At 45.6% G+C, this 14417-nt stretch overlaps 2 protein-coding genes across 3 annotated transcripts in view; both read right to left on the reverse strand.

Annotated features, from left to right (window-relative positions):
* Positions 1-4027, reverse strand: part of wasf3b (WASP family member 3b) — an 11405-nt gene extending 7378 nt beyond the window's left edge. The window contains exon 1 of the mRNA XM_083669835.1: positions 3960-4027. The gene's annotated coding sequence lies outside the window, so the exon portion shown is untranslated. The remainder of the gene's footprint in view (positions 1-3959) is intronic.
* A 627-nt stretch (positions 4028-4654) lies between these two features.
* On the reverse strand, positions 4655-14298 carry cdk8 (cyclin dependent kinase 8). Of its 2 annotated transcripts, none has more exons than XM_083681223.1 (13): positions 13912-14298; positions 12014-12089; positions 11237-11347; positions 10718-10858; positions 9504-9561; positions 9182-9313; positions 8474-8617; positions 8092-8161; positions 7853-7925; positions 7643-7740; positions 7420-7507; positions 7149-7250; positions 4655-5893 (listed from the first exon to the last, which is right to left on the reverse strand). In XM_083681223.1, the coding sequence occupies exons 1-13, from the start codon at positions 14037-14039 to the stop codon at positions 5768-5770; spliced, it is 1347 nt and encodes a 448-aa protein (XP_083537349.1). In that variant the 5' UTR covers positions 14040-14298; the 3' UTR covers positions 4655-5767. The 2 variants fall into 2 exon arrangements, with proteins under 2 accessions (XP_083537349.1, XP_083537348.1); XM_083681222.1 differs by having other exon boundaries at positions 7089-7250.
* Between the last annotated feature and the right edge of the window lie 119 nt (positions 14299-14417).

The following is a 14417-nucleotide window of genomic DNA, read 5'->3' on the forward strand; positions in this document are numbered from 1 at the left end:
TTTATTTGATGATTATTCTGAAATTACAAAACTTTTTGTGCATAGTCCCCCCCTTTTTCAGGGTACCCAAAAGTGATGGGAAAATTGCTTGACAGGTGTTTCTGGTTCATCAGGTGTGTTCCGTCGTTTGTAAAAAGAAAGCTCTCAATGTCTAGTATTGATTCTAGGCTTTATGTTTGCCTTTGGAGTCTGCTATTGGTGTCTGTCAACATGAGGACCAAAGAGGTGTCAATGAAAGTCAGGGGAGCCATTATGAGGCTGAAATATCAGAAAAATCGATCAGTAACATAGCCAAGGAAGATGACCGAGGAGTGCTAACCATGATTAAGAAAACCCCCAAAACAACTGTCCTACAGATGAGGCATGAATGTGTCAGGGACTACCATCCTCAGAAGACTTCACCAGCAGAACTACAGAGGCTACACTGCAAGGTCAAACCACTAGTTAGCCACAAAAACAGGATGGCCAAGTTACGGTTTGCTAAAAAAGTACCTGAAAGAGCCTGCAGCGTTCTGGAAAAAGATCTTGTGGACAGATGAGACAAAGATTAACATGGGTCACAGACTTCAGGCAGTTATTGCATGCAAAGGAGTGCTTAATTTGGACATTTGATCAATCTGTCCCATTACTATTAGGTACCCTGAAAACGGGGGGATTATACATAAAAAGTGTTGTAATTTCTGAATGGTGACACCATTATGTACACAAATACCATCAAATAAAAGATGGGAATCTCTACTTTAATCTGATAGTAATTGTTTGATTTAAAATCCAAATCTTTGGAGTACAGAGCCAAAAGAAGAAAAAATGCTTCACTGTCCCATTACTTACACAGGGCACTGTAACTGGTGTGTGAGGTCTAAGCATTGACAGAGGGTTATGATTGGCTGAGAGGACGACAGAGCAGTCTGGGATGAAAAAGTGATCCCAGGGTGCATCTGAGCAGCCATCTTATCTGCCGCTCTTCCTGCTTCCTGTTTTTGTGGTCTCCGCCCGGCTCCTACATCCTGTTCCTCCCAGTGTCACATCTCTATTTCCTGTCCTCCCAGAGGACCAGAACAATACAGCAACAGCTTGAGGCACTGCTGGGACTGACACACACACACACACACACACACGCGAGCGCACCCACACACACTCATTGTTGCACACAATGCAGTCCTACACACACACACACACACACACACACACACACACACACACACACACACACACAGGCAATAAAACAGTTATGCAACAAAACTGTTAGACACACTATGTAGCATTGACAAAAAAATCTATCAATGCTGGTACACCCATGACATACTGTTTGTTACTGTTCTCTTCGGGTGGAATCCTAACTTGAGTTTCCCATCGACGTCAATGCAAGATTTACGCAAATGTCGGAATTACACGCATGGATCTCAGGTTAGGATTCCACCCTTGTAGTGTAACACAACCGCCACAATAATGACACACATCTAACAGCAAAACTACTCAGCCATTGTCTTGGATTGAGGTCTAGGAATAAGCTTTATGTGCCACTGAATGAAAAGACAACAATGTATTGTGGGTACTGTAGTTATCACAGAGAGAAACAAGTCATTTCTGCCCACCCAAGAAAATGTTTCCCACAAGGCCAAGAGCAGAGTCCTCAGTTGGCCTGAGTCCACTCCCCCCCGACCCTCACCCCCCCCCCCCCCCCCCCCCCCCCAAACCCCTACAGTGACAAACCAATAAGGGTAAACAAAGGAGAAATTACATCATCGTCTGCTGCTACAAAGCAAGCTGAAAACAGGCAATTAGGGCTGCTCTTAAAGAGACTGGGACTGTTTTGTGTAGTCGACCAGATCATGAAGTAGGCCCTATAGCATCATTTGAAAACTCTTTCTGTAAAGCGTGTTTATTGGTGTTGTACACCTGAAGTTAGGGTGCAATGCAGAACCAGAAGTTTGCATGTTTTTTTGCCTTTGGCTGGCATCACGATCACATAAATAAAGAGAAATAATGGAGGGTTAGGGGCAAATAAAGGGAAGGGAGCAGAGAGAATAAAGAGAATGGGGGGGGCATGTGTTTGTGTAAGAGAGGGGGTAAGAGCTGTGTGTGTGTATGTGCGTGTGTGTGTGTGTGTGTGTGTGTGTGTGTGTGTGTGTGTGTGTGTGTGTGTGTGTGTGAAGAAAAGGAGAGAGCGAGAATGGGAGAAAGGGGAGTGTGTGCGTGTGTGTGTGTGTGTGTGTGTGTGTGTATGTGAGTAAGAGAAGGCCAGGGACACTGTGAGTGTGTGTTTGGTAGAGAGAGAGAGAGAGAGAGAGAGAGAGAGAGAGAGAGAGAGAGAGAGAGAGAGAGAGAGAGAGAGAAATAGAGACAGAGAGAGACAGAGAATGGGAAAGTGATGGTGGGGGGAGGGGAGCAGGGACCTCAGGGAAGCCACTGAAAGGTTCCTGGGACAATAGAGCTTCGTTCACACGGCAACAGCCGAGTGCTCCCATGCATGCCTCCCCCCTCCCCCTCCCCCCTCCCCCGACCTTCTTTAAGGCCCCCTGTACTCTAGCCATGAAAGGAGAGCACTCCTCCATCCTCCACTCAGACAGAGAGAGAGAGAGAGAGAGAGAGAGAGGGATGGAGGGAGGGAAGAGAGAAGGGGCAATAGATTTAGAGAAAAAATGATGTCCAAATATAAACACAGTGCCTCCGCCCGGCATGTCCTGATACTGATGTTCCACACAGCACCATAGAAATTCACTCTGCATGCATGGTTGCAAACACACACAGTCATAAACCACAGGTAACCTCTCAGAGGTACCATTAGCTGCACACTAACAGTCCCATCAGCAGAACTGACACCCTTTGAACTTCACAAGAGAGACATCCTGACTGCGCCCCGGCATATGTACTTACTGTGTCTCCCAAAAGATCCCTCCACTCACACACACGTACACACACACGCACACACACACACACACACAGCTTTTACCATGGCCGTCAGAACTCCATTAAGGAGACATTATCAATTTATGAGACAAGTACAGTTGTGTGTTGAGGGAGTCTCACACTCGTCCTGAGGTCATGAATATTGTAAAATGGATTACGTCAGGTTATACTGCCCTAATTATGACGTACAAAAACTCTACTCCAACACAGTAGCCTAAAGTCTCTCCTTATAAAGTATCCTTGATCCCATATCTTCCTTAGAGAGGTTATTATTATGAGTGTGTTGAAAGTGACCCTTACAATAAACACCTTATTGGCCTACAACAAGAAGTGTCAATGCATCAGATCAGGCTGTGTGAACCTATTTCATTCTGATAGCCTACATCCTGCCCTCAATTCTCAATTTAGTGGGTGAGACACACATGCACGCACGCACTCTCACACGAACGCTCTCTCTCACGCACTCACGCACTCACGCACACGCGCGCACACACACACACACACACACACACACACACACACACACACACACACACACACACACACACACACACACACACACTCACACACTGATGGGTAGCGCGATCAATCAAAGTTACGCACCGTCGCTTCCCGTTACTGACGGGATGACCCACATCTATTTACCAATTTCGATTTCCAGTATTTCCACCATTTGCGGCATTATAACATAGTTAGTATACGGAGTTTTAAGTGAAATGCAGTTCGCACGGGTTTACATATATTTACATGGGTAAAAACACAGTCACCCGCGTGGCGGTGGTTAAATTATCAGGTTACAATTTAATTGCTCCTGAAGAATCGGGCCTTGATCACAGACAGCCCCTTGTGCATTATTGTCCACTGGGGGTCTGCTAGCAGTGACCACAGCCGCTATGTCCAGTGGTCGACTGTGTAGTTGGTCATTTGGATTAGAGCGAATAGTCTATTTACACATATTACCCAGTTAAATTGAAACATTTTAACATTTTCATGAATCATACATAATTACAGAATTATTAAGATTTGTAAATGCATGCTAAAATCCTCACCAGCAGTCAGATCTTTAGTAGATTTCAATTCGTCCGCATGTCCCGTTAGATACTCCCTGCTCGCGCTGCCATCCTGTGTCCCCGGGCCGTCTGTCCACTCCAAACAATCCATCGCGGGGCGGAGCCCGCCGGCCGCCTCTACCAATCAACACTCCACGACAGGCAATTAATGAACGATGGGTTCTTACTCTGTCCAATAATATCCCTTAAGATGAATGAGTGACAGCCATGTTTCCCAGCTTGAGTGGCGTCGGGCATGGGAAGGGCGGGGTTTCTGCTTAGGGTGTGTAGAGGGGCTTACAGTTTTACGCAATCGGGTCTCCGTGTCGTGTCAACATTTAGGGCTTAAAAGAAACACATTTTGGGGATGGAGGATTTAGTAAAACCATCTAAAGAGCGCCTAATAACACGGTCCATCTTTGTTAAGAGGTTGTTTGGGTGCAAAGGACACAAGGCGGATTGCGGCTTCTAACTGACTGTTATTGACAGCCTGTATTCCTTATCTGCAAGTGTCTGAGAGCGAGTGAGAGTGCGAGTGCGTGCGTGCGAGTGAGTGAGATGGGCATGGATTGTTCTATTATTGAAGGCATCTTTCTATTCCTGGAAGTGAACATATAGTCTAGAATAAGGAAAAAGCTCCCACTTGCCCTTGTAACAGACATATGTGGCTCACACAAAAATCCCAGACTCAAATATCAACATTTCCACTTTTATTTGTCAGGATACTTGCTTCATGTAAAATATTTCAATACAGTACAGTTCAATGCATGTTCCTTCTGCTGTCCTCCACACCATTGGTTGGTTGGTTGGTTGTCATGAAGTTCTAAGGCTTTCCCAAAGCAAACAACGGCTGTTCTCTCAGCCAACGGAAGCTGCTTTGCCACTTATACAGTGAAAAAACAAAACCAATAAAACAGATTAAATTATAAACAAAAAAAAATCAAAAAAAAAAATCAAGGTTTTTATTTTCTTTTATTGTTTTTTTTCTTTTCTGGATAAAGCCCTCAACCAGAGCCGTGAGGGCTCCACATCCTCCCAGCTTGCTCCTTTCAGCAGCTCAGTTCGGTCCCCAGCGAAGGCCCTCATAGGGCCACACAGACAGATAAGACAGACAGACAGGAGGACAGACAGACAGACAGACAGACGGACAGACAGGTACTCTGTCAATGCTGGCAGTCACATAGCAGCTTTAGTCTCATTGAAGCTTGAACATGAAGAGGGGGAACGGGCTGGGGTAGAGCTTTGGTGGAGGTGGTGGGGAGGAGAGACAAAGGGCAGAAACAGAGGGGAAGAGGGAGAAGGGGTTCCCCGTACTTAGACGAAGCCATCTTCTATTTGTTTGTTTGTTTTTCTTGTATCCAAGTACCAGTTGTGGAGTAATGTTTTCTTATGGTCACAAACCTGTGGCAATGATTTGAACCACAAAGGAGCGGGGGCGGAGACAAAGAAACTGACAGCATCCACCCTCTCTTCTCCATCCTCCTCTTCCTCTTGCTTTGAGTTGTACTCCTCAGGAATTTGCTTTGCAGCAGGGTTGCTGATGTTGAGTTATGTATTGTTATTTTCAGGATTGGAGTGGGTGGCGAGTGGGGCCGTTTCTCATTCGGATCTAACAAACTGCTGCTGTGAAAGGGTGCCCTTAAACGGAGGGGTGAGTGTGTGTGTGTGTGTGTGTGTGTGGGGGGGGGGGGGGCTGTTGCCATGGACACGCCCACGTCCCTCAGTACATTCTCCCGAGCGAGCGGGCGTGGTGAGGGAGGGCGGGGGAGGGAGGGAGGGATGAAGGGAGGGCGGTTGGTGGAGGAGGCTCAGTAGCGATGGGTCTGGTGGGAGTACTGCGGAGGCTGCTGGGAGGTAGAGGAGTATCCCATGCTGCTCTGGGGCAGTGCTGTGCTTGTTCCCGGGTTCTGGTAGGCAGCATGTGGATTGGAGCGCTGCAGGAGAGAGAGGATGAGGTCACAGTCAAACACGAGGGAACCAATCAGACGTTCCAGTGGTCCAATGGGACCGACATCAACTCAGAGACCACACTGAATCATACTCAGGCCATGCAAACTTCATTAATTGGTTAACAGATTTTTCATTTTGCAGAAAAGTGAGGTGAGTGAGCGAAATTAAAATAAATAATAAAATACATTTAAAAAAAAACATTTCAAAGTGGATCGATTATACAAATATCCAGCTTAGATGGATAAACATAAACAGTATGAGAAACATTCCGCTACATTTCAGTCGGATTATTAAATACACTCACATTAATGAATTTGGGGTCCCTAGGTGAGATCATTTTTTGTTTTGTTTTGGAAAGGTGAGAGAGTTCAGGGGTAGGCCTATACAGTAGACATGATTTGAATTGCTGTGGCTTTAATAAAAAAACATTGGCAATTTTTGACCTGAAACCTACAAAGCATATTCAAATTGTAGCCTAATGATGAAATAACTTGTTCTTCTGTGTTTCCTCAAATACAACACTGCCCCTTTAAGACCTCAGTCAGACCTCAGCCAGCCAGTGTGTCTATTTTGCGTTGAACAGCATTAAACGGGGCTGTAAGCGAGTTGACCTACGAAATCTGAACTCTGTAGTAATCTCAATGAACTCAATGAAATTCCTAACTTTTAATTAATTCTCTCCTTTGCTCCGCTGTCGGTTTTCACGTTCCAGCTGCTCTGCTGCTAGTCAGGCCAACAGCTCGCTCTGAAGCAATAAGCACCCTAAAAATAAATAATTTCATTTGGGGGCCATATGCAATCGCCTACTTCGCCCATGCTTTGGGCTGGCCCGATCAGAAAACGATGCATTCACCATATTAATAATAATAATAATAATAATAACAATTTGTTCTTTTTTTCTTTCTTTTTCAATCTAGCTTGCATGCCTCATCAATCAATGCACTGTTCACAAATCATGGTCGACTTCTAAACAATGAAATCCACCCAAAATCAGCTTATTATTATTATTGAGTTGTATGAGTGGAAATGAATGAATGCCCAAATTGTGTGTATGTAGGTTTTTTTTAAATCCTTTATTTAACCAGAGAAGTCACATTGAGATTTTGGTCTAGCCCAGAAGGCCCTGTATGTGTGTCTGGTAGCCTGTACATGGATTGTATTTACATGTGTGTTTCATACCTGGTAGTCTGAGGTCATGATGAGGCCACCTGAGGTAGTGGTGGGCGGGACCACTCTCACCTTCTTTAGAGGCGGGCCCTGGGCATGGCTGTTGTCCTGGTTACCGGTATGCCCCGCCCCGTTGGTGTGGTTGTTCCCCTGTTGTTGCTGCTGCTGGTTCTTCTGCATTTCACAACCACACACACACAGAAATGGCATTAACACACAGAAATGGCACCAAAATGTTCCCTATAGAGCCTTTCAAACACTCTGGATGCACATATTGGCGTACACACACACACACACACACACACACACACACACACGCACGTATAAAGTATGAGGCACACACATTTCTAACTTTCTCTGCCTTGTCTTCTGGCTCCTCTTCTGTCAGGAACTCCCTCTTGGGGTAGGGGATCTGGCAGCCTGCGAACACACTGTACAGCCACACACACACACACACACACTTTTAGAGAGCATGTCCTGTCACACCTGTTCCTCATGCCATGCATTACAATGAGCCCGGCCTCTGATTTCTACCTCCACCAGCCTCCCCACTGACTGCTACTCACTCAGAGGTGGGCAGGGGCTCCTCCAGGAAGTAGGGGTCCAGCATGGCCTGCTCCGATGTGATCCTGCGGATGGGGTCCATGGTGAGCAGCTTCTGCAGCTGGGAGAACATTCACACAACGTCAGACTACACACAGACACATACCAAGAGAATGTTTAGTTGAAAAGGTGATAGGCACAGGTGAAGGAAAAAAAAGTCACATGACACGTACCAAGTGGAATGCTTTGCTGTCTGGTTTGACTTTGTGTTTTTCCATGTACTTTATAAGGCTGCAGTTAGTATACCTGCAACAGAAGGGAGGACATGTTATTTCAGCAAAGGCTGATACAAATCTAAGTCACAAAAAAAGTCCTTGTTCAAAGCAGGCTGAAGCGTAAACAGACAGATAAAGAGGAAGACTGAGAACCTTGCACGCAGCACAGACACACACACACACACACACACACTCACGTGTTCCTTCTGAAGTCTTTCATCAGAGTCGAGTGCTCTGGCATCTTCTTAATGTCCTCCCAGTCTTTCTCTGGGAACATCAAAAGGAATGAGGATTACATCATGTCAGGCGGTGTCATTCACTAGTCAGACAGATTGCTTTGGCGCATGTGACTCCTGGTCATGGTTTCTCAATACATTCATTTCAGAAGTCTGCAGAAGTCTTCTCAACACATGATCAGTGTAGACAAGCAGTGCAAAGACTTGTGATATTGATGTCACTAATGCCAAATGGGGGGGGGGGGATGTATACTGACAATGATGCACTATGCTCTGGTTGTCTATCATGGGTGTTATTTATGTATTATTATTTTTGTAATCAGCAGCAGAGATGGGTTCTCACCAGCAGGGAAGCCCATGACGTTGAAGATGCGGTCCAGCTGGTCGTGGTGGTAGGGGTTACTGGTCTTTATGTCCTCCTGGCGACAGTGGAAGATAGGCTCAGACGTCAGGAGCTCCGCAAAGATACAGCCAATCGCCCAGATGTCTGAGAGAGAGAGAGAGAGAGAGGCAGAGGCAGAAATGACATTAGCTTTTTCACATGATACCTATAGGTCTAAACATGTTTGCACACTAAACCCCCCCCCCCGCACACACACACACACACACACACAAACACAAACACAAACACACACACCCCTGAGCTTGTGACGTAGGCAGTGACAGAGCGGGAGAAAAGGCAGACGCTCCGATGTTTTGAATACCCGCTCCACGCTCCGGTCAAACTACATCTGCCCCTCGCTCCGCTCACATGCTCTGATCTGGATCAACAAAGCTTGAAGTAGTTCTTATGACCCATTGACCCATATCCCTCTTCTTTGACTCACTAACTGCCAAAGAATTCTGGAACACTCATCACCTAGACTGCCAAGTGTTTTATGTGGTATTTACCGAGAAACAATACTTTGATTGGCTACAAAATGAGGCATCGTCATTTCTGGTGAATATCGTCACCCGTGGCACTCTAGAATGTTGACAAGTTGGGCGACTTTATTCACCCTCTGGCACTAAATGAGTTAACCCAGCCACACGCGGCCCTGCTGGTTCTTACCGATGGCCTTGGTGTAGTGCCGGGCCCCCAGCAGCAGCTCAGGCGCTCGGTACCAGAAGGTGACCACCACCGGGTCCAGATCTGCTAAAGGCTTCAGTGGTGAGTTAAAGAGTCGCGCAAAGCCCATGTCCGCTGCAAGGCAGGCAACAAAATACAAATAGGTCAATCAACTGATAAACAAACGAAGAAACCGATGACATGTCCGTCTAGTATCCTGACGGTTAGTAGGCATGCTATGTAGTGACATACAGTAAAGCACTATAGCCACTCTGTGTAGTGACATACAGCTGAAATAGCACAGAATGAGAACGCTTCTTCATACCGATCTTCACCCGACCCCTCTCTGGTCCTTCCCCCATCACTAGGATGTTGGCAGGTTTCTGAGTAATAACACATGAAGAGTTAAACATCATCATCATCCCAAACATACTTGTCCTAATACAAAACACTGACAGTGCAGAGAAGAATTAACATTAGGTTGGCACTGTGTTGCTGAATCACAATCTTTCCAGGTAAAATGGAACCCCCCCCCCCCCCATCCTTACAGCCCTCTAGTGGAGCAACGATGAACAGTCGGTCCTGCAGGGGGAGGCAGCCCCATCTCCACAGGAGGGTTCTCATGCTGCTAGCCTGGTTGAATCTGCTTGAGAATCTTGCTTCTCAATCTGGGTAGCATTCAATGGTTTAACTCGTTTAGTGCCGGTGGGTGAACAAAGTCGCCTGAATTGTCAACATTCTAGAGTGCCGGGGGCGACTTTATTCACCAAAAAAGCAGAAATGATGATGCTTCAATTTGCAGCCAATCAAAGTATTGTTGCTGGGTGAATACCACATAAAACACTTGGCACTCTCGGTGGTGAGTGTTCCGGAATTATTTGGCAGTTAAAGACTTCTCTGCCCTAAATATCTGTGAGCCAATCACATTCCTCAGATTTTAGATGTGGTTTAAGGCTGATCCAATCAGTGGAAAACTCAGCTCTTGTGTTTGAAGAATAATGCCAGTGGACACCATGACAAACAGCAGATTCCTGATTAACGAGTGAAACTAAATTCTCAAGCTGGCATCCAGGCATCCACACTGTACTATGCCATGACAATATTCTAGACTGTAATATACAAGAAACACTACTGTTTCTATCATATTAACAACATTATATACTTTCAAATATGCTTAACATCATCCATTCATAAACACTTAATTATAAACACAATAAACATTCATAAACACAATAATTGGCATATTCTGGGAATATATAAAATTCCACTGGCGTCTAAAACCTCTTCATCTCTACTCAGGCTCGTTAGCACATCCATCCTAAACTCCCTTTCTTCTTCTTCTTCTTCTCATCCTCCTCCCTCTCCTCTCCCACCAGATCCCTGTGCAGGACCCAGTTGGGGTCATCTCAGTCTTGTTAGCTAATCCATCCCCCCCTCCTCTCCTTCTTCTCCTTCTTCTCCCCCCCCTCCTCCTCTTCCACCTTACTCCTCCTTCCTCACCCTCCCTACCTCCCTTTTCCTCCTCCCCCCCTCTCTCACCAGGTCCCTGTGTAAGACCCAGTTGGCGTGCAGGTAATGGATTCCGTCCAGGATCTGGTAGAGCAGGGATTTAACCATCCCCCTGGGCAGCTGCAGCGGCTTCTTATTGGCTTTGGAGGCTCTGTGGAACTTAATGATGTGCTGTAGATAGAGGAGACATCATTAGTGTGTGCACGCGCATATACTGTACAATTGTGTTTGCCTCCCAGCATTGTGTAGAGGGTGTTTTTGGTTTACATACAGTATGTGAATGTGTGTGTGCATGTGTATACAAGCCTGTGTTTTAGAGTAGTGCAATGTAAATGCAAAGCAAGTTTTTAATTGTGTGAGAGAGAGAGAGAGAGAGAGAGAGAGAGAGAGAGAGAGAGAGAGAGTCAGTCCTACGAGGGTGGTGTTGCATCACAGAATTATGAGAGTATTTATGCAAATGGTGGCATCTGCAGGACTTGTGGGTGTATCTGTGGGAGGTGTGTGTCTCACTGTAAGTGAGACTTTGGTTTGTGTGTGTGTGTCTGTTACCCAGAGATCATGCTCTGCGTAGTCAAACAGCAGCCAGACTTTGCGGTCTGCGTGTGACAGGAAGACCTTCTGCAGGGAGATCACGTTGGGGTGCTTCAGCTCCCGCAGCAGCTGGAAGAAAACAACAAGAGACCTTTAACTCATTTAGTGCCAGAGGGTGAATAAAGTCGCCCAGATCGTCAACATTCTAGAGTGCCAAGGGGTGACTTTATTCACCAGAAATGCATTAGATGCTTCATTGAGTAGTGAAAGTGTTGTTGCTAGGTACCACTTAAAACACTTGGCACTCGCGGTGGAATTCTTTGGCAGTGAGTAAGTTAAAGAACATCACCGTAATGTGAACCTAAAAGGCAATCATAGACCATATATATATATATATATATATATATATATATATATATATATATATGCTATAGATGAAGGTATACATGATGACATTCTCTGTCCCATAAACGGCACTGGAATTAACAAAACATACCCCAGTGTTAATCACTGCACTTGCAGCGGGGATGCATCTCAAAAGCTCTTTACCATGTCTAGAAGATGGTGGCGATAATGAACGTAAAAAGCGTGTGCAATGGATGGACATGATGCACACAAACTGCAGTATTTAAAATGTGTTTTCTATGAAGTGCCACTCCGTTTATTTGAAATGTTACATTTGTTTTCAATGTTATCTCTGCAATAACTTGCACTGCCAGGGCTGTGTAGTGGCTATAAAATCCAGAATGTTATCACGTCAGAATGTGACGCACGCACGCACGCACACACACTTACTGCAATCTCTCTGCAGGCTGACATTGAGATGCCAGTGCCTTCAATCTGCTTAAGGGCGTAGTCCTTATCATCCTTCCTGCAAACAGAGAAAGTTATAACATGAACAACACTTCACTACAGTTCCCATGAGACTTCACTGCACTTAGACAAAGGAGGCTGGTTGGCAGCTGGTACAGGGGTTGTTGTGAGAGGAGGGTAAGATACTTAAATAAGATACAGATTTGTGTAACCAAGCTCATTTGTGTAACCAAGCTCACCAAACAGGGCAACGGGGCAGGCCTTCACTACGACCATAAACCCCTCCCCTAAACCCAAATCATCTCATAAACCCCTCCCCTCCCCTTCCCTCCACCCAGCCCAAATCATCTCATAAACCACTCTTTGTGCCCCCTCGGACCCTGTCCAACTCCTGGAGAACAAATTAGGTTAGAGAGTCTGGTAAACAGCAGTCGGTGAGTCCTATGGTGAACACACAAACATCTAAAACCACTCATAAGACTGGTTACAGCCGCCAGTATGTCTGGACCATGTTAATGGACCTGGTGGTGTGGACTGAACCTGCCTGGTGGGTCTGACCCAAGTCTCAGATGCTAAGGAACACAGCTGAGTCACAATCAAGGCTCAGGCCTCGTCTGGACTGGAACAGATTAGGCTGGGCTGGGTTGAATAGGCATAATCACTTGGAGCCGTGAGCTGGTATTTCACATGTTTAAAGTCTCCTTGGCTAAATTGAAAGTATAGAGAATAACATTATTTTAGCAAAATATACAGGTAATGTTTTAACCCATTACAAACAGTTAATCAATACATACTTTACCATCAAAGACAAATTATGTATTTTGGCATCAAGAGAAAGGTGCAATTGCATAAACATGTTATGTTTTACAATAGGGAACTATTACACCCACTCCATTGTTATTGGCACAGAGACGTTCGCAGATTACTGGAGCCTCAAATGCAACATAAAAAACACCCATTGAAATACAATTACATATTCTACTTGACCCTAAAGTATTTGTCTTCATTTATACCATACTACCACAGTTACAGAACACAGAGCCTAAAGGAGAAGGGAGCATACAGAAGGGAGAGTACAGCTCTTTAAACTATTTATCCAAGTAATATTGTAAAGTTCGCAGGAGCTGCTGCACTGTACAGGCTTTAGTATGCACTTGGGACATGTCAATTTTCTTCTGTCACTTCACCTAACACGGGCACTGAGTGCAACCATACCAGACAGCCGCGCAGACAACCCAGCCTGCCAGACCAAACATCCCCCCTGCCTGCGGCTGCACTGCCTTCTGAGTCCTCCTGCAACCTCGCAGTTATGTCATACAGCTTATGAGGCAAACTTGACTCTATTGCTTGTTGTTGTTGTTGTTGAAAACCCCGAAAATAATCTCCCATGTCAAAATGACATGGCCAGTATAATCTCATAGTACTACACATCGCGATTATTATAAAACCCGCTTCCTGCAAAAGTCTAGTCTAGTTTATCACACGTGAGATGTTACAACATCCCCCCCGTTCTGTTCCATGATCTGCAACCTGAACAAAAACTCATGCCCAAATGGAAATACATGCCACAATCACAATGGCAGGTATTTAGATTACATTGCACGGCTGATGATACGGGGCTGGTCCAGTGGTGCTCAAAACGAGACAGCCTTGTAACGCAGCACAAGCCTCCGCTCAGGTGCCGTGACGTATTAACCATCCCAACTGGATTCTTCAAATGTTGTGTTATTTTCTCCGTGTTGTGTGTTACGAACAGCCTGCGAATTGCATTAAAAAGAGGGGGCCTTGAAACTGAAGGAGCAGGCAAATGGAGAGACTGACGTAGCTAGCTACTAGCTCATGAAGGCCTTGGCTTTACTGGCTAATGGCTATCAACTCACCCATCTTTTCTCTTCGCTTTATATACATGACCATAGGTGCCTCTTCCTACTTTGCATCCCTCGTATTCAAACAGGTCCTCGACTCGTTCTCTTTCCCCGGTCAGCTTCACTTTGAAATCATAGTCCATTTTCTCTGTTGTTTTGGTCAATTATCTTCTCCTTCCTTTTAAAGCGCCGCTTGGGAGGCAACTTATTTATACAACCCCGGTTTGTAATTTTAGTTGCCTTCCCTCGCGTCGCCCTCGCCTCAGCCCAGTTTCCACATTTAACGGCTCGGTTTATGGAGATCAGGATGTCGGCGGTGAAGGGCCAGGTGTGGGCACGGTTAGCTACCCCTTTTTCTTGTATTCTTCTGCTGCTGTACTGCGTTTCTCAGCCGGTATCTCACTCTGGAGAACAGAAAATGTACGCACGGCACTGTCGTAAAATGCCGTTATTGCAGCTTGCACTGAAAAATGAACAGAGGAGCGCACCACGTGGATTTTAACTCTTTGTAAGGGGCTCGT

This window comes from Argentina silus, assembly GCF_951799395.1.
Source record: "Argentina silus genome assembly, chromosome: 1".
In the NCBI taxonomy this organism is placed as follows: domain Eukaryota; kingdom Metazoa; phylum Chordata; class Actinopteri; order Argentiniformes; family Argentinidae; genus Argentina; species Argentina silus.

What these genes read in the sequence shown, in the direction of transcription:
- cdk8 (XM_083681222.1), bottom strand. Translation starts at nt 14,039, where the DNA reads ATGGACTATGATTTCAAAGTGAAGCTGACCGGGGAAAGAGAACGAGTC. An exon ending in ACAGCAAAGCATTCCACTTG is followed by an intron (nt 7,741 to 7,852) that starts GTACGTGTCATG and finishes ATGTTCTCCCAG; the next exon opens with CTGCAGAAGCTGCTCACCAT. An exon ending in AGGCAGAGAAAGTTAGAAAT is followed by an intron (nt 7,251 to 7,419) that starts GTGTGTGCCTCA and finishes TGTGAAATGCAG; the next exon opens with AAGAACCAGCAGCAGCAACA.